Raw genomic sequence first — 26,911 nt, forward strand, 5'->3', positions numbered from 1 at the left:
ATTTTGCTAAAGAATTTGATGTCTAGACAGACGCTTCAGAGCATGGGTGGGGGCTGTTGTGTCGCAGATCAATGAGGAGGGACTAGACCAACCTGTAGCATTCATCAGTAGGAGGTGACTTCCCCGGGAACAGAGGGGGAGTGCAATTGAGCGTGAGGCATTTGCTGTTGTCTGGGCACTGAAGAAGCTGAGACCATATCTGTTTGAATCTCACTTCCGGGTTCAGACAGACGACAGGCCCCTCAGATGGACGATGCAGAAGAAGGGTGAGAATCCCTAGTTGTTGAGGTGGTCCATTTCCCTACAGGGTATGGATTTAACGGTGGAACACCGCCCTGGCACAGAACACGCCAATGCAGATGGTCTGTCCAGAATTCCGCCTTAGTGAAGAGAACCCCCTAGGAGATGGTGTTAGACCTGGCACCATTGGCGTGGGTCTCCCTTCCATTTTTCGCTGTTGTCTCCTCTGTTTTTGCTGGTATTGGATGCTCTGGGTGCTGTGTATTGGGGTGAATGTAAGACATTGTTCTGCATTCTGTCCATCAACTGTTGTTTTTGCCACTGCCATTTAGTGCCACAGCGCAAATGCTCCCTGTGTAAATATGACTGTGAATTGGTATCTGCCGGATTGGCTATTTCGTTTACCTGTTAGTCCCTAGAAGTGTGGCCTGTGTGTAACCAGGGCTGGTAACCCAAATGCTGCTGGTGGGCCTGCAGCGCTGGTTTGCGCCACCCACAGAACCAGCTTAAGTATTCCTCAGACCTGCCACTGCAGTGTATGCGTGCAGTCCAGAACTGCCATCTTGGCTGTGAAATGCCCACGCTTCCTAGCCCCTGAACCTTCCCTTAGCATCAGGTCAGTCACCCCTATGGTAGGTGCATTGTGTGTGTGTAAGGTAGGACATGGCTTGATATGTGTAGCATGTCCTGGTAGTGAATTGCCCTCCATTTTGTTTTTCACTGCTGCAAGGCTACCGGTTCTCCATAGGCTAGAATGGGCAGACTGGCTATTACATCTTATAGTGCTATCTGACTCAGGGAACATGGTAGAAATTCGAGTTCAGTATGCCTGAACTCGAAATGATAAAATACATCTTTTAGTGAAGTTGGTTTTAACATTCTGTGTTTGAAAATACCACTTTTAGAAAGTAGGTATTTTCTTACCTAAGCCTTCCAGTGTGCTCTGCTGTTATGTGTACTGGCTGTCTGGATTTAGAAAGGCAAGGTAGACTGAGTCAGAGCTGGGTTGAATAGAGAGATCTGCATGGAGTACTGGGGAGGGGTAGCTCCTTGACCTAAATAGGGCTGTGCCTGGCAAGGTGAATGCTGGCTCCACCTCCTACTGTGCGTCTGATGGCAGACCCCCTCTTTCTGAATGGAAGGATGCAGTCTGGTAAACAAAGTGCTTGCTCCAGGCCTGAGCAGAACTGGTTCTGGCCAGGTTCAGTGACTAGAGGAACCTCTTTCCGTGTTACTGAAGGAATCTGCAGGAGAGGACTGTCCTTGTGCTTGTGTGCTGTTTCTTGGATTGGCCAGCAGTAGTTCCCCTTGGACTTGGAAGAAGAGGGAAAAGGGCTTTTGAGAGACTTATTTTGCTAAGCAAATCACCCAAGGGCAAGAAGAGCTAGCCTCCTGCTGGAGTCACAGGCCCATCTGACTCCCCCACCAGCCTCCTGATTCCTCCCAGCTGGGATTTCTATCTGCAGGTGAGGCTCCTGTGAGTTCCAGGGCCTCTAGTTCTACTACAGAGAAGAGAATGCTGAAACCCCGTTTGCGAGCCGCCGCAGCTGAAGAGCGTAAGAAAAATCATCGCGCTGCTGCCGCCGAGCACTCGCACACCGAAGATCGCATTGCGCGCTTGCGGGCCACAAAGTGCTCGCTAACCCCAGAGATCATCGCATCGCACGTTTGCGGGCTCGTGGAAGGCTCACTAACCCCAAATCATCGAATCGAGATCATCGCAGAGCGGGCGCCGTGCATCCGCCATTTTCCTGGCATCGCACCCGGATCGCGAGCCTTCGTGGGGCGCCATTTTCTTTCATCGCAACAAGATCGTACCTGCAACAGGATCAGCGTGTCATCCTCCCTCGTGTAAATGATTCAACGCATCGCTGGCCTAGCGTGAAGAAGTCTGTCGCTTTGTCCCGCACGCACCAGAAGACCGGCGCATCATCCTCCCTTGCGGCAAGGATTCAACGCATCGCCGGCCTAGCGTGGGGAAAATAATCGCTACAGCTCGTTTGCGACATTTTGCTTGTTTTGCTACGAAATCCAGGGACCTTGTAAGTAAAAGGGTCGCAGAGACCCTGCCTTGAACTGAACCCCGATTTGAACCCCTTGAACTCTTTTTCCAGCTTTTCAAGAGTACCCCCCTTTTTCAGTATTGGGGCTTTTTACCGTTATTGGTCTTGTTTTAAGTCTATGTATAAGGATACTTATTTTTTTATAAGTACTTGTGTGGTGTCCCTTTGTAGTGTCCTTCACTGTGTTACTGTGTATGATCATAAATGCTTTACAAACTGCCTATGAGATAAGCCTAGCTGCTCGTGCTACATTACCACAGGGTTGAGCAGGGGTTATCTAAGGGTGTAGCCTCCTTACTCTGACTTAGAAATGGGGGTCTCTAGTTGGCAGTGGCTGGCCACAGTCCAAGTAGGGCCCCTTCTTCCTAACACTGTTGCATTAGGGATTCCCGAAATCTAGGAGTAAACAAGGGCAAAGTTAATAAGAAGATATCCGAGATGCAAGTGTATGAACTATGATGCCTCAAGTTATCAACAAAGGTTTAATACCAGGGGTGGATTCAATCGTTCATAAGCTGATAAATTAAGCATGGTTTGTTTTAACTTAAATTGGTTAGACATACATGGCAAAAAAGCTGCAGTATAAAATCATTTTAACTTTTGGTATAGCGTTTACAAGACTACTTTAATCTCAGAATTTCAAGGTGGTTCGAAGAATCAATGGTTAGGGGAAAGAAAGCATAAGTAGTATGGTTGGGACAGGCCAATGGATATAATTAATATGGTTTAAAAGAAGGGACTCTATCCGAATGCATCATCTCCTTTGGCAACTCAAACATTTCCTTTACAGCACAAGAGCACGGAGGACAGCTGAGGTGGAATCTCATTTATCTGCGTGCTGGTACTATATGGGCATGCAATGCAGAGTCTCCCCACATACGGCAGAAGAACATGTGAGTGCTTGATGAAAATACTAGTTTGAAGATTTCCCTTAAAAGTGATAATAGAGTACCTAAGATTTCAAAACTGTAATTAGAGATAAGGAATCCTTTTTAGGTTTGTCAGTAAATTAGTTTTCAAGCTTCATTGGTGTCTGGTGTTTCCAGTTTGCCTTCTTACGTTCTTTGCTTCCGCCTCTCCTATTCACAGTAAAAAAATGTCAAACCTATTGGCTTATCCAGTGCTTGTCTAAACTAATGCTGAAGATATATCTACAGAAGTCAGTCACTAGGTACCAAGAAAAACACCATGACCAACAGAACACACTTTCTCCATTTATCCGTACACATTTATTTAGTATTCCATTCCTTTCATAAATGACAACTTGTATGTTCATTGCATAATAACACTGATCCAGTACTTTGTAGGCATGACAACATGATTGATCCGTGTTCATTTAGACATTATTATTTCTATTGTACGTTCTTTTCATTATTTTGACTTTAAAACCTAATTCACTGAAACTTCCTGTCTTCTCACTTCGTGTGATGTCCTTGGTGGCAAAAGTCACTCCCCGATGGGATAACTATCTGTGATGTTCTTACTAGCCAGATACAGACAAATACATTTTAACCTGACCTTCCACATAAAAAAAGGCTGGAAACCCCGGCATTAGGTATTCAAATTCAGACTAGGATATTGTATTTGTTCCGACTAGGACCTTTCCATTAGCACTCTCAAACGAATAACATAATACTTTTTAGTAGCCTGAGGATGCTCGAACTAGACCACAGCAAAATATGCATATTCTTCAGGAACACAATATGGACAGAGTTAAAGAAGCATTCATTTACAACGTCCTTGTCTTTCAATTAAATGTAGTTACCAGAGAATGAAAATATTTTTTTTAAATCACAAGTTCTTTCTAAAGATATTGGATGAAGATAGCAATAACTCCAGTTAGTCATTGTACGAGGATTCATTCTTGGTTCACAATACTGCCCAAACCTGCCCAGTATTGGTGAGCAGAGCATCACTATAGAAATACAGTGACAAACAGCTGATCCTCCTGACCACTCCCATGTGACCAGAATTCAGCTGAACTTTAGTCTTCTTCTCTTTATCCACCTTCCTCAGTATATCAGCAATGTACAGGACGATAAAAAATATTGCTTGTTCTCTCAAAACTGTATCGTGTATAGACTTCCGCATTATAGGCCATAAGTCAATCACCCTGTACTCTCCATGTGTTTTATGCACGTTTTATCACTAAATGCCATAACCACAACTCGTAAAGCACAGAAGGCCAAAGACACCATAAGGTAGTCTAAGAGAATCATTAACCATTAAAAAGAAAGAAAGCGCACCTTACTACATCCCTAAACCAATAGTTTACATCATAGCATCAATGATCTAATCTTGGTGTCACTTGCCCACTCACTACCTGTACACCACAAACTTAATGCTATACTTTACAGTTACCTTATATGGTAAAATTATGGAAAAAGATCACAAAATCGCTCTCCAAATACGAACTGGCATGTAATTTCAGGTGCCCATAACAATTAGACTTCAGATAACCTTGCAGCAGCAAATCAGTCAGGGACAAGAATTGCTTGAAGGGACCAATGTCACTAACTTACCCACTACTGGTCAGTGTTAATCAAACCAAAATTACTGCATCTACTTATTCTGCCTATCATTAACAAGTGTTCGCATTACCTCAACAGCACCGTATTCTTCATTTCTTCCATTCCTCTTCATAGTAACCTTTACCTGACCCTATTCTTCACCATAAATCCAAACATTTACCTGTTGGATGAGCAGAATGAGATGTTCACACCCTTCGCATTACCTCCTTCAGTTAAGAGGACGCAAACATTTAGTTTTCTGCATATGCTTTTATCTTTTTAAAATAATTTTGGAATGTGTGGGAAGAGTTTCTCCTCCCTTCCAGAGATTTGTTTTTTCACACACTGTTACAATCCGTATACTAACGTCACATTGTGAAAGTGAACTCATTCAGCGCAATTTGGTATTGGCAAGTTACACTCGGATCAGTGCCTGGGGCCATATCTCAACACCCCCAAGCTCCGATTAAAGCAGGGGAGGTTGCAAAGGAGACAGCATTCCCTTTCCAGCACTACTTCTCCATTGTGGCTCCATATTTCAGGATTGCTTAATGAGGACAATCTCCAAATGGGGATCTACTCAAACAACAGGCAGGGGCATGTTTCGACATGCTGACAGCTCGCTTGGTTGGCATGCAAGGCCTTATTGAACGACATGAGACCCACATTGATGCTGCTGAGCAACGGCTGTCAGAGCTGGAGGATTCCCAGCCTGCAACCATTAAGATGCTTGAACGTGCTGAACATCTCCTTATGGCGGTTACCTCCATGGCAGGAGATTCGGAGGCACGGTCATGCCAGAATAATTTTCGTATAGCCGTTGTGGTAGAATCTACCAATACAGGCCCCTTGAATACCTATGTTAAGCGGCTCCTTGCGGATCTATTTGGCAGACAGGCTTTTTCTTCGACTTTCGCGATGGAGCAAGCCCACAGAACACTTGGCCCGAGACCGGCACCTGGCACACCTCCGCGATTGATAATTGCCAAGTGCCTCAACTACCATGACCAAGACACGGCTCTTCGACTTGCCCATGACAAGGGAACTGTCCAGCATCAAGGGAGGACTCTTACATTCTTTCCAGACTTTACTCCCCTAGTTCAGGAGGCACACTGTAAATTCACAGACATTAAACGCACACTTCAGAAAGGGAACGTACGATATGCTATGCTATACCCGGCGCAGCTTTGCATTCAGATGAAAGGTAAATCCCACCCCTTTAAATTGCCAGCTGAGGCCTACAGTTTCTGGAAGCAATATCGAGTAGTACCGGACTCTCATTGGAATGGTGGAACGGTCGCAGCCTCTCAATTAGACTCAGCGGACTCGTGAAGATTTTCTTGGGCTATTATCCCCTTTAGACAATCAGCTGTATGCCCATTATTCCTGCTAACCTTAATCAACCTGGTCTTGGGCTCCAGCTGCAGCAGGCCGTAACTTTAGACATAGGCGCCTAGCACTACGCTCTTACTGGCTGGACTTGATTTCATCAAGGTAATGGACTTTTTGGCGGTCTCTATTGGGTGTTGCCAGTTTGAACCAGCACTTTGTTATTTAGGAAATTATTGGATTCGCCGGATATTGGTTGTTTGTTATTCGATGTGGAGGAGGGGAGGGGGTCCTTGGGTCTTTGGATTATTTTGTGTTGTGTATTTTGAGGTTATTTTAAACAGGGCATTGATCACGCTGTTGGCCTTGCATGTGCATATCCTACACATCCGGCACGTATGCTTATCTATCTGATGTTTAGCAGACGCCCCAAGTTGAGGGATCCTGGGCACTACTGTTGAAATGTATTATGTGGAATGTTAGAGGACTCTCCAACGCACAAATGGGGTGACAGGTCTGGTCCTACCTTTCCAGGCACTCTGTCCAAGTGGCATGTTTACAGGAAACCCATTACGTGCCACACTCTACCAATCGCTTTACATCGTACTGGGGTGACAATTGTTTTTTCGTACATTATAGTAACTTCTTTAGAGGGGTATTTATCCTGATCCACAAATTAATTCCTTTGAGGTTGTGGGAGATGGTCACTGATCAGGATGGTTTTTACCTCTTGGCTGCTGGCGCGATGGGGGATGAAACAGTTCTACTGGTCAATATGTATGCCCCAAATGCAGACTAACCTAATTTGTTCCCTAGCATATCTACACACTTCTCCCAGCTCAGCTATCAGCAGATACTATACTAATGGTGGGGGTGGGGGGGGGGGGGGGGGAAGCAGGGCTGGTTTTAACCTTAGACTTGATCCATCGTTCAACAAAACAGGTACTGGACAGATTACTAAGCCCCATTCAGGCACTTACTTCCCTTTTGCAGACCTTTCTCCTTGGAGATGCTTAGCGAGTCTGTATTCCCATCAATCAGGAATATTCTTTTTATTCAGCTCCTCCCAGGTCCTGGTCGCACATAGACCTTTGGTATCTTTCTCCCAAGCTTATGCTAGATGTTACTGCAGTTGAACACTTCAGGCTTACGATATCGGACCACTCACCAGTATTACTAACCCTTCGCATTCCCAATATTGCGCCCCTCCATGCACCCTGGTGTTTCCCTGCTGATGTGGTGCTTGATATGTGTTTCACAGCGAGGTCAGAGAAGCGATAGTGGAGTATTTTCAATTAAATGCCAGTACCGTGGCACGGCAAGATACCCTTCAGGAAGCTTTTTAAAAACGTACATCAGAACAATATCTGAACGCTGGCCTCCTCTACTCCTTGCACATACTGCTTCTAGATAATCCTTGGCTGCCTCCGACCACAGGAACACTCACCAAGCGAACCCTGGCCTTATGTGGACTACATACATTGGGTGATCGTTTTCACGACAACCAATTGCACTCTGTTGCAGCTCTAACAGAAGGGCATGATGTGTCCTACATGGACAGGTTCATTCAACATAGATAACAAAACTCCATAAGTGCCCCATATTAACCGGCAGAATTTCCCCACTTACATTAGTTATAACATCAACTAGTGGGGCCAGTCTGATCTCCCAACTCCATCATTTTTCTCTATCACTTCAACCAGCGGTTGGGGTGGGGGCCCAGGCAGCATGAGTGAGGGATCTAGGCTACCCCCTACCAGAGCAGAAGTGGACTTATTGATGTGAGCAAACTCGGTTCATCTCTAGCAATCACCAGCATAAATTGTTGCATTTTAGACATTAGGGAGCAGGAGATCCCTCTGCAGCCATGAGCAAGTGCTCAAGCACTACTCTGCACCCAGAAACATAAGCCTTTCTGCCGTTTGTGGCGGGGGTTGTCTTTAAAGACCCTGGAATTGAGATGACCCTCCCCCCATCTGCTTAAGTGCCCAACAGCCCCCACAGTCTTTCTGCACCCAGGGGGGGGGGACATTTGGAAAATTCACCCCAGTTATCCATTTTGGGCAGGAGTGAGAGAAAGGCCACTCGCAAACCAGATATATTAAAATAAATAAGTAAACAAATAAATAATGGGGAGGGGCCTCTGGCTGAATATCAACCCAAAGGCCACAAGAATCTTTCTGGCCCTCCAGGGTGCCAGATTGGGAGATATTCCCCCAGTAAGCTTTGGCAGAAAGCCCACTGGCTGCCAGGAACAGATTTTTGCAAAAATGGGTTGGAGACAGCCCCTTTCCAGGCACCAGGGCACACATTCACTGCTTAAAGGAGGATAAGGCATTCTGACCCCCTGAGACCTAAAGCATTCCAATCCCCAAGGCAAGTGAGAGGAAATTTTGATTCCGTTGGGCATAGTTTTGACATATGGGCCAAAAGTGATGATGTTAACCCACCAATCCAGCATCCCTGGGAGGTACAAGGATTGTCTGGTGCCAATGGTTCAGGGGAAGGGGGAATGCAGTGCTGTACCAGAATGGGTAAGCCCCCCACCCTATTCTATTTCTCAATTAGTTTCCTGGTGTTTGGGGTGCCTCAAACCAATGTCTTACGACTCTGGGCTCCCACACTACACCCAATTAAACGCTGCCATTCATCAAAACTATTCATAAACTCTGAAGGAAACCTGCGCATTTTTTTTTAATGTACTACAGATACTGAGTTTAGGGATAGTATTTCTTTGTACAACTGAGAATTTTGGATTACCTATCTTGTTATACAGAGGCCATTTTGCAAAATGTGTTCTTCAGTGAACACTGGCTTACATTTGAAAGTCACAACTGAGAGAAATTAAAAGTGATAATAATAGTTCTACTATTCATACTAATTTTCCAATCATTAGATTTTAACACTGATATCAATGCCTGATCGGTATGTAATGAAACGTCATAAGCTGCAGCTCAGCTGTTGGCTCAGGGTATCACGTATTTCTCAAACCAACACTAGATTGTCCTACAACCAGAGAGGTTGGACAGACGCAATGGTATATTACTTTTGTAAATCAGTTATTGGGGCAAAACAAATGACAGATGAAAACCGATTCCGATGAAAATTACAGTTGTCACCTATTTCTACTTTTTCCTACTTAATTTTGTTATTTTGATTTCTTGTTTTAATAATTAGTTTCTTTAGGAAAACCATGTTTATTTTAAACAAACGACCCCTTGTTGAAAATTGAGTACTTTAGAAATGTATAGCTTCCCGGTTCATCCAGGGGCTTCACACCTGCTTACACAACAAACTTAAAAGCAGGTAAAACCACAAAAAACAGGATGAACGGACAACCACTTGGAAAAATGCAAAGACTGTGTTACATGAATGTTTCTTTCCTTTAAACTTTGCCTGCTCCAGCAAGCTGAGAGAAGTTTTTGTTAATATAGCAAACCTTTTATTGATGTTATTTTCAAAAGAATAAAAACTACACTTTCCTGTGCAGTACTTCTTTATCATTGTTCCCCCCCCCCCCGCCAAAAAAGAAAATAAAAAAATGCTACAAGTTGGCTATTTGAAAACAAGAGACTTAGCACCTAAGCGTCAACAGTTAAAGGTGTATTCTTATACTCTAGTGCTGAACTGAGCCTTTACTATTACCCAAAGACTCTTCCATGCATTAAAATTAACGCTAGTTTCAAAATGGTCCCTAAAGCTTAACCTGTTATTTACCTTAACCCTAAAACTATAACCTTGTATTGAGTAAAAGTTTTAGTAAGACAAAGGATGAAGAAAAATAAACAACGAAATGCTATGTCGAAATAATGTGTGGGGAAATTTAAGCAGCTACTTGTGGAACAAATGGGATTTAACTTTACTGCTTCTTCTGGATATTTCCCTGGCACTGAATTAATTATACTGCACAGGCTCACCAAGCTCATTTTATTTACTTAACAGATTTTTTATAGCACTGATGCACAATAAGGAATTAGTGTTCTTACAGTAAAAAGAAAAAACAAAACACAGCAAACCAGTGAAGAATATGTTTCATTGTATTAGAAAAAGAACTGCGTGCTAAGAATGGAAGGTTAAAATCTGTGGTTAGTGTTGGATTACTTTTACTTACAAAGCTGCACTAAATTTTCATCTCTACAGACATTTGCAAACTATCTTCGAGACTTGCATAAGAATTCAGCAATAGGAAATTAACCCAAATGCTTCACAATTTACTTGCAGTTTCAAAACAGTCTGCAATCAGGTGCTAGAAATCTTGACCATTGATTAATGTAATTACTTAAGAGCACAGTGAGTACCAACAAAGTTTATTGGTGCTTAATAGCAAAACCTTAAAACTGGAGGGAGCAGCATTAGCTCACACTAGCACAAGAACCACCTACAAATACGTCACTTGTCAGAAGGTAAGTAAAAAAACATTGTTAAAAAAATGTCAAGTGGATATGCGAAAGTATAATCACAAGGTTTCCCAATTTTTCCTTCCCACTACGACTTCCGAATCTCTACACCAATCTACCACCAAAGAAAACCACACACGCATCTCAAAGGCCTCATTTCTCCAACCAAAAATAACTACCCTTCCAGCTCCACCAAAATCCACAAGCTCTATACACCCCCAAACTAGCCACATCCAAAAACCCTATGCCCTTCCACCTCCACCCTGACTACAGGACATGAAGAAAGAAATCCACATAAAATGCATACTCAATGCAAGTTTAATACACAAAAATTGCTTTAAAATCTTTGACCTACTTCCAGAAGCACCAGACCTCTCCATTATAGAAACATGGCTCAGCGAAGATTTTGAACCCACACGCCATAAAACCATCCCTACTGGTTTTCACATCATTAACAAAAATGTTATTGGAAAATTGGAAGACTGGCAGTCATTCATTAAATAATCAATAGAAATAAAAACAATTGAAAACTTCACCATGGACGGCTGTGAATCCTTGATGGTAAGATGACACCTCACTCCAATTATTACCTATTCCTTCCTCTTAATACATAGACCAACACAGAGCCATTCCTATTTTAAAGATGTGTTACTTGATACTGTACACAGCACCCATTTGGACCACACAAATGTATACATTGTCAACTCAACATATGGTTTGACAAAGAATCTAACCACAACCTCAGCTACCTCAATCAACCTTGAAGCCTTCAACCTACAACAAATCGTTTCAGCCCCAACTCATTGCACAGGACACAAATGAGATGTAATATTTGCACCCTTAGGACAAGTTTTGGTTACAGATAACTTGCCCATAAGCTGGAGCGATCACATCATCATCACATTCAGGATCTACAAAACTATCCCGGCTGGAGGACAAATAGCACGATTTTGCGGAAGCTGCCGAAAGCTACGCACTCAGGCGCTGACCTCCGTGATCCATCGCAGCGGCCATGGTGTCTATACCGGCAGAGCTACGGAGCGACCGGCCCGAGAGAAGGGAGACGAGATGTCACGGCTGCATGCAACGCGGTCTGCTGCCCCCCCAAGAAGTGCAGGTACCCGACGCACTGCGCAGAATAGACGGCCGTGTAGTAGGCACGATCCGGATCGGAGGTGTGGAGCGGTCGGAGTGAGTTAGTGCACGTTTGAGTAGGCCTGTATACGCTTGGCACAGACTTTCCAGTGAGGTTGATCCCGCTGGCCCGCCTTGCTGTACCGAGACCCTGCATGCGAGTGCCACACACCGAGCGGGATTCCTACTAGAGACGCCACTGGACGCAGTACAATCCTCCAGTACCAGAGAGCGTGCGCCATCTATAAGACATGGTGCTGTGGGCCTGCTGACTTTTGGGTGACCCCTCGCAGGGAGCAATCAGCGCTGCAGCGCCGGGGCTCTGCCTGGGCAGTTTCAGCCACAGAAGTCTTCACCACTTATCTACAGTTCAGACTAAGACAGCTGCTCCCATCGTTGAAGGGAATCTTTATAAACTGACAAGCGGACACGCTAGGATAAGGAGACTCAAACTGTCCCCCTCACATGTAGGTTATCTGGGACTTCCCAGGCAGGACGTCTGATATTGCTGAGTCCCCAACAAGCACTTAATTTGGCACCCCTCATCCATATTGGCTTTTAACATTGCAACATGGGCAAGACAGATAAGTACCTCGATGTGTTTAAGCACTGTATAGATTTCAGTATTTGAACATTTATATTGCTTTAATTCATTTTTAAAGGATTATATCTCCTGTATACTTGCCACAAATGGAACAGACCAACACATGTATCATTAGATATTATTACAGATTTTCTCTGTTATTACATGTAACCCCGATGCAAACATTGGTTTTTGTTTAAATAAGTGTGAAATGTGTTTAGCATTAGGATTATTTTCGTTGCTTAAGGGTCTATACAATATCTAGACGATATCAGTAGTTCTCTATTGAGTAGTGTGTTTTCACTTTTTATTACAACAGTAGTTTTTGCACTAACACGTGATCAGCACTCAGGTGTATATAATTTTGTTACTCCAACATCGCATTTATGTGAGCAAGGCCACCCTGCTGGCCGAAACGAGTCTTCTCGCCCGTCATTTTGCGCTGATAGAAGGAAAATAAATACCTTGAACGAATATTGCATCCTGCAGTGATTCTTTATGGAATGTGTCAGTTTCTCGTTGTTTGGTGAGGCTATGCACCAGGAGTGGTAGATATATATATACATATACACACAAACATACATATATATATATATATATATATATATATATATATATATATATACACACACACACACACACAGGTATTCTTTTGTTTTGTGATCTTCGTGCCGCATCTACTTTCAACAGAGAGATCCGTTCTCTACAGTTGTCACCCCGACACATGACCGCTGATGGTGTGGCACTATGTGCTCTTCAGCTCCTCACCTGGAATGATCGAGGACTAAATAGACAAATAGGCACCTACCTATGAAGACATTCAATATCTATTGAAATCGTACAAGAGACTCATCTTACCTCAGAACGCAGTCAGAATGTACAATGTAAATTACAGGGGAATTGTTTTTCTTCAGTATTTATGTCTCATGCCAGAGGGGTACTGCTATGGATTGATAGAAAAGCACGGGTTGAGATGACAGTCCTATTGAGTGATCCACAGGGTAGATTCGCAGATGCACTGTGTACGAAAGGGGAATTAGGATTTGTATTGTTGGGAGTATATGACCCAATTATGAGGACCACCACTTTTATGACTCCTTAGCAGCTTAACTGTGCAATGGAAAGGTATCCCACAAGTCGGGGGGGGGGGGGGGGGGACTTTAACTGCATTTAAGACCCACATATGGATAGGTCAAAGTGTCTGCCTAGATGCTCAGCGGCTGCAGCCATAGCCTTACAAAGCATCATGAGTACAGAGGGCCTCCTGGACATTTGGAGACATAGATTCCCTGCTGTGTTCGGTTACACTCACTACTCCTTAGTTTACGACACTCATACCCGAATAGACTTTAAGTTAATATCTGGGAGACTGGAGTCCAGAGTCCTTCATTGTGACAATTTTCCGCGTACATATTCTGATCACTCACCGGCACATTTAACACTTAGCTACCGTGCTCCTCGTATCAAGCCATTCACGTGGCGCTTTCCGCCTTACTCGCTATTGGACACAGTATTTCGGAAAGAACTGGCGACCGCGATCTAAGAATTCTTTTCTAATAATATTGGTTCTGTCCAGTAATTTGCTTTAGTCTGGGAAACATTCAAAGTTTACTTCAGGGGGGTTGAGATTTCAAAGCATGGAGGAGTGCTACGCTCTATTCGAGGTAGGCTGAATCTCCTGGAAAAAGACATTCGCCATTTAGAAAGTTCCATGTCTGTGACCGGGAATGCACAAAGTGCTGCACAACTAAAACTAAAGTTAAAGGAGCTCCAGGAAATAGCCAATGACGAACTACACATATGGGGAAATATGAGACTGCACATGGATATGGGGAAAGGGATCGACCAGGTGACATACTGGCTGGATTACTAAGAGGGAGTTAGAGACGATGGTGGGCATGTTAGACGACAGTGGAACACCACTTAATAATACTGAAGACATTGCAACACACTTTTGGGAGAATTATCAGAATTTATACACCTCGCAAATCCCAACTGACAGCACCGCCTTCGAGGAATGCCTCTCATACATAAAAATTACCTGGTTAGTGACCAAACACAGAGAATATTTAATGGCACTGCTGACAGGCGACGAGATCTGGGGGCCATTGAGCGGTATGGCGTCTGGGAAAGCTCCGGGGGAGAATGGGCTTCCAGTGTATTTCTATAAAGAATTTTTGGACATGCTATGCCTTCAACTTCAAATGTTATATGAAGAAATGGCAGAGTGAGGCATCATGCCGCCTTCCATGCGCGAGGCCATCATAGTTACTTTGTTAAAACCAGGTAAGTCACTGAGTACTTGTTCCTCGTATAGACCCCTGTCTCTACTAAACATAGATGCAAAGATTTACGCCAAGATCCTCGCCAACATATTGGCCCTCCTGTTACCGGGCATTATACGATCTGAGCAGGCGGGATTCGTCCCCACTCGCAATCTTTCACATAATCTAAGAGCCTTGTTTGGAGCGGTACAGAGACTGAGTCCAGAAGTCAAAGCTGCAGCGGTGTTCGACTCAGTCGAGTGGGGGTTCATGTTTGCAGTGCTGCAGGACATAGGGGTCAGAAATATTTTCTTGGGTCTGGTAGCCGTGCTGTATTCTTCGCCATGGCTCGGGTGAGAATTGGTGATGTAGTCTCAGTCATTCTACATAACGCGTGGTATGCAACAGTTGTGCCCTTTGTCCCCTCTCTTGTACGCCATAGTTGCAGAACCCTTGGCTTGCACCATCCACGAATACCATGTGCATAGAGGGCTGGGATTTCCCAGGTACACCCTTAATATTTCCGCTTATGTGGATGACACATTACTATATGTCCATAACCCAGAAGCTAATCTGTCCCTCTTACTGCAGGTGGTCATTCAATTCAGTGGGCATTCGGGACTTGGAGTGAACTGGACCAAGTCCATTATATTTCCCCTCACCCCTGTCACAACAGAGCCTTACATGGACTTCCCCCTATGTTGGACGGACAAAGCTGTAAGATATTTGGAGATTCAGTTCCATGCCGACCCAATGTGGGCGATTCAGGAAAACTACGGCAGGGCAACACAATGGCTGATAGAAAATGTAGACAAATGGATAAAGCTTCCTCTCTCGTTAATGGGACGAATTGCCACTATGAAAATGGTGGTCCTATCCCGGTTCCATTTCCTCTTTTAAAATATACATATTTTCCTACCCAAGCAGCTTTTAAAAATATGGGGTACACAATTGATACGGCTCGCTTGGGCTGGCAAACAACCCTGTACATGGTGGGACTCACTCACTCGTCCTTATGATGCCCCAGACTTGGAAAAATATTACAATGCAGCTAACAATATATTTGCTTACTACTGGATTCATGGTCCACGGGACGCTCCCTTTTTATAACTGGAAAGGAACGTGGTGGACCCGCTTTCCCTGTCTCAGGTGCTCACCCGTCCTTCTAGGAGATTGCGCCTCTTTGACTCGCTAGCAGTCACGGTACAAGCATGGCAGAAATAATTACATATGCAGGCTGGACCCTTTCTGTACTCTCCGGAAATGCCACCTGAATGGGGTTTATGGTTCTCACGGAGTACAGCTGTGGGAGCACTGTAAGCATTACATTCCATTGGAATTACAAAAATGGGTGACTTTTTTCGTGACGGCACGCTAGCATCCTGGGAGGACTTACAGCGGCCGGAGGTAACACCAACGGGTATTGCTTTGTTCCAGTACTTTTGGGCTAGACTTACTTGGTGGCCTCTTCTGGGTATCGGACTGCAGGAGTCGCAAGTCATGAAGTCGTTTACCAAACTCATTAAGACTGAAGAACCCCTTAAACTGATCACTAAATGTTATACTAGTCTACAAGCTACTCGAGGGCCTGAGGTTCTCAGAGTTAGATTGGAGCGGCAACAAAATCAGGGCACCCTATTGAGTGACAAAGAATGGCAGTACTGTTGCTCTCCTACTCATTCAGTCTACCTTAATGGGAGGCACAGACTAATACATTATAAATTCCTTCATAGAGCGTACTGCACTCCCGCATGTCAGCTCAGGTGTGGGCTACCGGATGACTCACACTGTGCGAGATGTGGGGTGGAGGATGCTCGATTTTGCCACCTAGCCTGGCAATGCCTGGGCATTAGGGTATTATGGGATACGGTGTTTCAGGAGTTGGGAACAATTATCAGCGCAGACCGAGAACCCAACACCAAAATGGCTCTCCTGGGATGGGATGTCACAGTTAGTAAGACAGTGAGACCATTGATAGCTAATCGGCCTACTCCTGGCAAAACTGCGTTGCACTGCGGTGGATGGGGGTTCCATTTCCGTTAGTAAAAGAGTGGCATGCAGACATGTTACATTGCAACACTCAGGAGGATGCATATAATGAGTTACTATCCCTCAGGCGTCACCCTCTTAACTACTGGGGACCTTACTAAACATACCTAACAAGTACAGCTGCTGAAACAAACTCAGACTCGCAAACACCCCTATTTAAACATGTAGGCAGGTAGTAGTGTTATTATGGACAGGGGAGGCCATGGGTGTGGACACGACCGCGTGGGCAGAGCCACCGGATAGGAACAGCAACTGCTGAGGAACACTGGCAGACTACGTTGTGTATTTTGTCGGCGGTGGCTGTGTCTTGGGTGGTTGCATTATTATACAGATGATGTTTTCTAAATGTTCAATTGCTGTTCACGAACAATAATTGTCGATACACAGCAAGCTGCTTTAACCCCTTAACTGCGGGGCTAATTCCCCCGCTGTGCTGGGGGGAGGGAGCGCCCACAGCGCCCCAGTGCTCATGACGAGCTCAGCTTGTCATGAGCCACGGTGGCCGTGTGCTTATGACGAGCTGAGCTGGTCATGAACAGGCCTGTTCCAATGGAACGCCCAGCACAGCAGGGGAATTATCCTGCATGGGCGCAGCGCAACATGAGCACACGCCCACCATGGCTGATGATGAGCTGAGCTCGTCATGAGCATGGGAGGAGTTAAAGCAATGTCTCTGTGTATGGTTTTGTAGGGGGTTTCTGTTTTTTATGATGAAACTAATAAAAATTATATATATATATATATATATATATATATATATATATAAATAAAAATTATTATTTTTTTTTATATATTTTTTTAAAGAACACTTTGAAGACAACAAAAAACAACAAAACAAACATTCGTACAGGCAATGGAAAAAACAGACATCCAGCAACTCAACACCCACCTTGAATAACATCCAATAAACATACAGCCAACTTTCATACACACCTTCTGTAACTGGCTCTCCACTGCTCTGGATAACACCTTGGCTGCTAGGGAGATTTTTCTACTGTGCTGTGATTTTATGACTCCCATTGTTCATGACGAGCTCAGCTCGTCATCAGCACAGCTCCACTGTGCCTCATGACGAGCTGAGCATGAAGGGGTTAAACGGATGCCAACAAAAAACACATCCAAGGTTGACCATCAAACTAACACCACATGGTTTAATGACAAGATCAAAAGAATGAAAACGCAACTCAACATACTACACAGCAAATGCAAATAAATCAGGAGACGAAACAGACAAAAGAACGCTATGGAATTATAAAAAAAAAAGTCTACAAAAGAGCCATCTGAACGAAAAAATTACAACTCTACTCCACACAGGTAAATGAGGCAGTCTGCCTTTCTAAGGAACACCATAAAACTATCAGAATTTCTCAATCCAGAGTGCCTAAACACAGAAACACCCCTTTCACAAGAATTATGTGACACAATCTCCAATAACTTGATCTAAAAAATTACAAAGATTGACAATAATATAATACAGAATTGAGACAACACCACAACATGACCTAATACACAGAAAGACACTAAAAATCATCCATGAAAATATACCTTCAATACCCTGTCAAAAAAAGATTTCCTCAATATTATTGCAGCCAGACCAGCAGGATCACTTTCAGACCCAGCACCACCAAACATTTTTAAAGCTATTCTCCATTAACCCATCCTATGCAGGGGAGATAGCCAGATGGCTACTTAGAAAGTCTATGAAACTAGGTTTATTCCCATCCGAGTTCAAAACCTCCTGTATCAGACCTCTCCTCAAAAAGAAAAACCTCACAACAACTGACCCCGCAAACAACAGGCCCATATCAAATGCGCCATTCTTAGGACAAATGTTTGAGAAAGCAGTATTTACTCAACTTCCTAACTTTGCTGAACATTATACCCTACTGTCAGACTAACAGCCCAGATCAGGCAGAGGAAAAGAGTCAGCAATCATATCCATCTGGGATGATCCTAAACATACAGTCGAGAAACACGGAGTAGCTTCCTTATTACTTTTAGATTGATCAGCTGAATTTGACACTGTCCACCATCACACGCTACCGCAAAGACATCACAACATTGGAATCCATGAAAACGCTTTAAAATATATCCCTTGTTAACTACCAGACAGACAAATGTAGTAAATCTAACCCCTTTCACATCACCGCCTCACAAACAACACAATAGTATTTCCCACGGGTCCGTCGTATTCCCTCAATTATTCAATATCGACTTAACCCCCCCTTACCAAACCTGATTAAATCAAACAACTTCACCTCTTGCAACTATGTAGATGTCACACAAATCATTCTGAAAATAGGGAGCCTCGAAGACCTCTACAATTCCCAACTCAATGTCAATAAGCACAAGGATGATGAAAAACCATCTAAAGCTAAATACTACAAGGACAGAGATTATGATGAGATGCAGACAATGGCAAAACTACCAGCCAACCGCCATATGTCCTAAGGAACTTTGAGGCACTCTCCCCAACAACAAGAGCACTCTCCCCAACAACAAGAGAAGTTTGAAACCTAAGAGTAACCATGGATTCAAAACTATACTCTATAATGCATGCTAACAACATCACTAAGAGTGCATTTTACACAATGAAAACAGGCCTCGAAAATCTACTCACCCACTCGCTATGTCGAGTCAGATTTTATCAGAGCAAGCTATTTTAGAGCCTACTGACACATTCTGCTGAGATTTGGAGCTGGCAAAAAGGTGTTCTGTTCATTCAGAAAGGGAATGAACCGTAAAGATGCTTTTAAATCTTGTTTTTATGACAGAAGTCAAACGTCAGCATGTCTTCTTACAAATATTTTATTCTGGAGGTTGATGGTTACTTTTTAACTCTGACTGCAAAGTTAGGGCATTTTTTTTTAAAGTGAAAATGCCAATCATAGATGAGTAAGTGGGTGTGAAATGAAAAGTTATAAGGTCAGTTTAAGTATAAGTATAAGACTAAACGACAACATTTACTTTGTATTTAGGATGCAGTAAATGTAAACGTGAAGTCTTACACTTCAGTTTTTTTTTTTTTACAAGGTCCCAAAGGCGAGACCTATTGACTATGCCAATGCTTGTTAATACATGTTAGACATCCACATGGTAGGCCCTGGACAGCCCAGAAGGCAGGGTGTAGTGTACTTAAAAAGTTGGATATGTATTTTAAGTTTTACAAGTCCAGGTAGTGAAAAATTCTCAAATTCGTGTTTCACTACTGCAAGGCATGCCTCTCCAATATGATAAATTGGAGTTGTATTATAACATTTAATAAGTGTTAGTTTCCAAATGGGCATTCACATGAAACTCATGTTTAGGAAAAATGCATATTCGGTAGAAGAGAACGGTCTAGAATTAAGCAACTACATCCCTTTATAAAACACACATTACTAATGCAATCCTGTAGTGAGCCTGGCATCATGTACAATTCCCACACAGGCTAATCTATCAGTTGGCCACTTGCGGTCTCGTGGAGTCCTGGAGCTACATCTACCACCCAGGCTTCTTCAAGGAAGACTGCCATTATGTATTTTTAGTTGTTCACACACATCCACCTAGGATTATTACTACTTACAGTAGCTAATCCTGCTCATAGTAGTCTCCCATGTTATAATCAGTCCTGAAGAAACCCTCCCATCTGGCAGCAGGTTGAAACACCGTCAAAACCAACACAGACAGGCCTTGCACCCAAATCCTCACACTGTGGGAATTGCCCAGTGATGCGTTACATTATATGCTAATAGGGCTGTCTTGTAAATACCAATGTATCATTGATCCTCACTATTTGAATCATCTATTTCTTCTATTATGGTTTTCCACTTAGAGCTGCTCTTAAAAAGCTTTGATGGCTCACTACACTATGGGGGTGTTTACGATGGCGGACGGATTACAGTCCGTCCGCCATCGTATCAGGAAATAGAACCACCTACCTACAAGGTTGTGGTCCCACAGGGGGAATTACGATGCGACCGCCACCACTGCGGTCGCACTCCCCATATTTTACATAGCGGTGGGTGCCTCTAGCAGCAGCACCAGCAGCAACGTAAAAATGGTACATATTACATTTCCTGCACTATGTGGCGGTGCAGTAAAATGCAGGAAGTGGAAAACCAAAGTGCCCAAGAGGGCCCTCTACGGGCCCCCAAAGTCCATCCCTGCCAGCCTTTCCATGGGGGGTGAACCGCCATGGAAAGGCTGGTGGGGATCCAGCATCCTTATCAGGTGGGCTGTGCCTGCTTGGCACTGCCACCATTATGGGGATGCAGGCGATCCAACAGGAAATTTAAATGATTGCTACTGTCAGACCTGTGGTGGTCGGTTTTACTGCCTGCCAGCACACCGCCCACAATCACAATCTGGCGGGTGGAAAATGGCCTCAGGACGGCGATGAACTTGCCACTGACAGGCTGTCGGTGGCGGGTTCACCGCCATTGTAATCAGGCCCTATATTATTTGCTCATGCATTTTTGTTATTGCTTAAACCTTTGATGAAATCTTCAGCTGGATGGATTGAACTCAATAATGTTATACTGGCTTCTTTGCCTTAGAAAGCAATTGATTCGCTATAGGTATCTTCTGTCTTATTAAAATTGTGTCTTAAGATTGATTCTAGACCATTATCTTCTGCCGTACATACATTTTTCCTAAACAACATTTTAAGGTGAACACATGTTCCAATTTCAATACTGGATACCCTTGTTCACATGGATATTTAGGTTGCTCTGTAATTCTTTACTGACTAATCTCAAAATGGGAGAAGGTAACCAGCTCATGTTTGGTAGTTTATGAATTCTAACATCATAAAATCCTCTCGCATGGTAAAGTTAGGTTTTGAATTACACAATTTTTAAAATGCCACTTTAGGAAAGTTACAATAACCTGCTTGGGGTTGGGCCCTGGTCAGTAAGGCTGGGCCACAAATCTATAGACTCAATGTCACAGGTGCCAAAACTGACAAAATCTGGTTTAATCTGATCGCACAACCAAATTAATATGATCACCTTTTATTTTCTAGCTTTTCTTTAAAAAACAAATTCAAATTACAGCATTTCTCAATCTATGCATCAAATTCTCATAATCATAAAATCATATACAGCACATACATAACACAATGTACATAGACTTCTCGCATCAACATGTACCAAAAACTCGTGTCACATGAAATATAAAGAATATTGAAAACCATTTTGTGCACCCTACAACATAATATAACAATTTGATGTGTTATCCCTCCAACCATGCCAACACAGAACTACAACTATACACAAACCCTCAGACTGGACAACCCCAGTACAGTAGATGGCTAAGTAGACTATTTCTTATATAAAATATACCATAAAGACACTTGCAGAGCTGCTAAAATCTACCAGCACAATTAAAACTGTACGTTTCTTTCTCATAATTCATTATCCAACACACTGCCAGATGCAGCGTTTCATAACACGATACCCACAGCTCAGAGGTCTAGACACACAACATGGAAACACTTACAACATAGGATCAAATCAAAGAGATATTTCCAACCACACACTAGAAGATGTAGCGTGCTACTTATGTAGGCAAGCGATTCAGCTCCTCAAATAGGGATAGTAAAAGCTATATAAATGCTGCTATACAATACAATAAAATATAAAGTTATTAGGCCTTCCTAAAGACCACGTGGGACGCAACCAACACCTTCTGTATCAGCAGGTTGTTCCACAGACTGAGGCTCAACAGTCTTACTGTCCTTGCCTTGAACCGTTTACCTTCATCTAGGGACTTCAGAAGCATGTTTTCACAGTGAAGTGAGGTGGCTGGAAAATAGGTGCAGCACCAGCAAACAATGGGAGAGCATTCAGGCTTGCAGAAGAATTTGAGCATCCGGAATAAACATTTAAAATGGATTTGCTGATCCACTGCCAGCCAGTACTAAATATTTCTCTTAAGATGATAAAAGAAGCGACCACTGTATAATATAGCCACTGTAATTTAGCTGAGGCGGACAGGTGAATCCCATAAATGCTCTTCTATAGTCTTGCCTAAACAATATGTAAGAGGAGACAACAGAAACCTTGATCGTTTTTGGGCAAGGCTAATCTAAAGATGTGCAGAACAAAGATGGTCATTCCATACAGCATTATCCTGCATGTTCAAAGACCATCTGTGTACAGCCAGAGATTTGACCTTACAAAGTAGTGTTGGAGGATCTCTCATGCCAATGGTTTAAGGGAGTTATGCGCCTCCACTGACCTACTGCTACCATGTAATAATGAAGGTTGAGGAGGACCTGGTAGATTGAGCATATAAATGAAGAAGGACTTACGCGTTTCCTCATGGCAGAGCTTTTTCCCCAAACAATCTTATGATGTTGAACAGCAGATGCACATACATAATGAAAAAATAGGATATAGTGAGATTCCCTGCAGTATCCCAAGAGATATTGGGGTGCTTTTAAATTTGAAGTGGGACAGAATTTCCTTGAAGTGCTACTCACAATCCAAAAGATACTAACCACTGGAGGACTGTGCCACTAATCTAAACATCCCACAAATGGCGTAGTAGAACAGAATAGTCCTAAGTATCAAATGTGATAGAGAGGTCTAACAGCCCCACTGCACTATTATTGCCAACCACAGCACCAAACTCTTCTATGGCCAAAGCCACAGCAGTTTCCATTCCTCTCGGACCATTGAACATCTCTCACACATACGCTCCAATGTCTTCATAAATGGGCTTAGGCCAAACACTACCAAGGCCATCATCACAAATAAAACCACCTATTAAGCCTGCTCTACTTACTTTTGCAATGGTCCACAACAAGTGCCCAAAACACAAAGTTATCACACTTTTGAGGCAGCTGAATAGCATGAAAAGGGTATTAAACCTGCTTCACTATCAATCATCTAAACAGCAACGGAGTGGTACGCCCTATTTACAGAGGTTTATCAATCTTTAATACTTGCAAATAAATGAACTGAACTTTCAGGGACTAATTTCATTTCACCTTCTGAGCCCTATACTTTCCATAACAACCACCTTTACATCCAAGCCCCGCCATGCCTTCTGCAACAAAAATCTGAATTCTTAAATGATTATTCCCAAGTTTGCAAAATCCAAAATGAAGAACTGTTGAAATGTTTAAGTGCATAATTGTAAAACAATGTGTAAATGATAAACAAATGCTCCACCAGCCATCATTTGTAAAGAAGAGTCTGCATCGCGATGGAATGATTTTTTCGCTTGCCAGTTCTTACATAGAGCTCTTGAGCAGGTATCCAGGATCTTAATATCTTAATTTATCTGTCAGTTTTGGAAGCATATTTGGTGACCACTTCTGCATACAAATCGAAATTTGAAATTACACAGCTTTAGAAGTGAACTTAACTACGATAGCATTGTGCCAGCTCTTTCACATATTTGCTAGTTTATGTAACCACTCTTACATTGTACTGGCTCTCCATTGTTTTCTAAGATGAAATACCAATACTAATATTATGCTGGCTTACTCCGCTGACAAATGTAATAGCTGTGAAATAAATTACCAGATTCACTGTTCAACAGCAATGCTGTACAACAGTAAGACCAAGCCATGGCTTTTCTATTTGGAAGACCACGCAACTTTAGCACAAACAATGCACAAAATCTGAAGGAGTCTTAAGTCAGCAATAAAAAAGTAATTATACCTTTCAATACAAAAGGCATTGATTCCGCTTTTGTCTGAGATCTATTGTGTTTCAAATAAAGTTGTGTTTCTCCATTTGCTATCCTATGATATATTAATTCTAGAGACAGCATTTGGAAAACACAGGCAAAAATCACTTTAAAATGTGAAAGCATGTGCCACAGGGATCATGCTATAGAACAGTAGAAAACTCAAAGATTGTCAGAAATCCCTTCAATAGGGTTTCACAGTGCAAAATATATAAAGAGTAAAACTTCTTTCAAGCTCATGCACAGTACAGGGGAGCTGCCAACAGTTATTGTGACCCAGGTTTTCCTTTTTCTTTTAGATAGAAATATGTACAATTGCTTCGATCAAACACTGTGGATACAGTTGTGACCCCAGAAACTGTTTCAATATCCCCCACGCATGGGGGGGGGAGGGGAGGAAGGGGGGAGATAATCTCTCTAAAGATAACATGACCATCAAAGTGCGAGCAGCCAGTGCAAGCAGCCTTAGATTAGTTACTCCCCACTGCATCAGTTTTCAATTTCAGATGAAACAAATGCCAACTAGTTCTCCGTTCCTTCTATGTGCTCTCCTATTCCACAACAATACTAAACACTGAATCCATAAATAAAAGGGCACTGTACCTTGTACACATTGAAAGCTATTGGTGATAGGGATGATGTCATCGCCTTTGGAGGGCCTTCCATCAGGGCGGATAATCAATCTACAAAACAAATCGAATATTAATTAGACCGAGACGGTGAGTCTATCTGTGTATGTTCTGTGAGACTGTACTCCAACCCGAATTTAAAAAGTAAGACAAACACCCCGTTGAGGAGATCGTGAAACTCTACAGGATAACCAGCTGCCAATCAGATACCAGATTAACAAAGACAATAGTACATTTAAGTAAGTACAAATAGGTCAATTCTTGCCCGGGATTAAGGATGCTAGTGTGAATCATGAAACTAGAGAGGTCCAGGAAGTACAGGTCTCTTGTCGAGTTTGAGGAGCATGAGTGGAAACCCTAAACCTTTGCCATGGGGATTATGCTTTATGGAAAATCCGTCTGTTTAGGATTCGGTCGATCAGTGATGGCACTGCATTAGTTCTCCCTTTCTCACAAGGGTGTTGGGGTGGGGGGAGGAGGTTAAGGATTTTCAATGTAGTTAAATCTAATCATCCACACGTTTGGCAGTGATTCATTTCCTTTTGCACCTAAGGCATTTTACTTACACCAACATTTGGTAGTTAAAATTGATCATGAGCTCGACAGATTTCTGTTGCACCCTACAAAACTTTTTACATTTTATTTCAAGGGGAAAAAATCTGTACATTTTATGGCCAACTCGCGGCAAAATTAGAAACATTTCCCTTGTATTGACAGACTACCGTGTCAGCAGATAAGAAGTGAATTGCTAAGGTTAAGAACTGGTGTTAACCCTTGCTATGCAAACCACATGGTAAAAAAAACAAAAAAAAAAAAAATCAATGATTGACAGCAATTGTTTGCACTCTGGGAATTATGTGCGATATAATACATATTTTATTGGAGTGTCAGAAGATGTTGGGTATACGGAAAGTGTTTTTAAGCCCAATTTTCCAAAAGTATGGTATTAAAAATAGGGTAGAAGCAGTACTTGCGCTATGGGGAAGTCATCCAAAAAGAAAAAAAAAATCTTAAATATGAATAGAACTGAAATACTTGTTTTAAAATATTAACAGATAGTACTTTAAACGGTATGATGGAAAGACTAAATATATGAATTTTTTTGACAGATTTTATTCAAGATATGAGATTAAGAGTCTGTATTTATGGAGATTTGAAATGTTTAAGGACTAACTAGTCCAAATAAACATTTGTTTGACTGATTGACTGACAGTTCTTTCTCACACATACTCAAAGAAGTAAAAGACTGGAAAGCAGGCAGGCTTTTCTCATTGAGTCACAACATATTTGCTTGGAAATCCAGATTTTGGGAATGAGGATGTCAATTTATGACTGGAGATCAACTTTCATATGTTCATCGGAGAAACCTGCACATACAAATTGTTTTAGAATCTGCTACATGAAAGTATTTACATATTGTGGAAACAAAATGAAGGAGTGTCATGGATTGCCTTGAAGTATGAGGAGATTCTAAATGACACCATCGAAAAACGTTTTTCTTTCAACCAATTAGAGCCATAATTCAATTCTCCAGCAGTTTTCATGACATCAATTACCCCGAAGTGAAATTTTCTTAAGCCACTGCACAGAGGTGGGGGTGTAGGCACAGATTATTATGTCTCGGTGTGGTTTTCTGTGCATTATGTCCACTGCGAATGGCTTCCAATTTATTTGATCTACCTTCCAGTTTCCATGAATGTGTATTTTATGTGTATTAAGTCAATTAACCTAGCGAATTTCTATATAGTTTTATGAACCACCTAATCATAATTTAAATCTAGCCTAATGGTTGAAGAATTTAATCTAGCCTAATAATTTAATAGCCTAATAATTGAATAGCCTGATGGTTGAATAATTTTCAAATGTGATTAAAATGCCTTTTTGGAAACTATGTACAACCAAACCCATTTTATCATGCCAGGATTCGAATGTGAACAGGAGTTGCTCTCTAGGTGGTCCTGTTGCAATCTGGAGGTCATTGGCTGGCAGAGGACAGAGAAACGCAAAAAAAAAACAAAAAAATTGCAAAA

At 42.5% G+C, this 26,911-nt stretch overlaps 1 protein-coding gene across 2 annotated transcripts in view; it reads right to left on the reverse strand.

Annotated features, from left to right (window-relative positions):
* Nucleotides 1-26,911, reverse strand: part of OCRL (OCRL inositol polyphosphate-5-phosphatase) — a 611,352-nt gene that overhangs the window by 579,616 nt on the left and 4,825 nt on the right. For both annotated transcript variants that reach the window (XM_086918813.1, XM_086918814.1), the window contains exon 3: nucleotides 24,856-24,935. In XM_086918813.1, coding sequence (XP_086774939.1) covers nucleotides 24,856-24,935 — 80 coding nt within the window. The remainder of the gene's footprint in view (nucleotides 1-24,855; nucleotides 24,936-26,911) is intronic.

Source organism: Lissotriton vulgaris, chromosome 4_1, assembly GCF_964263255.1.
Source record: "Lissotriton vulgaris chromosome 4_1, aLisVul1.2, whole genome shotgun sequence".
Lineage (NCBI taxonomy): Eukaryota > Metazoa > Chordata > Amphibia > Caudata > Salamandridae > Lissotriton > Lissotriton vulgaris.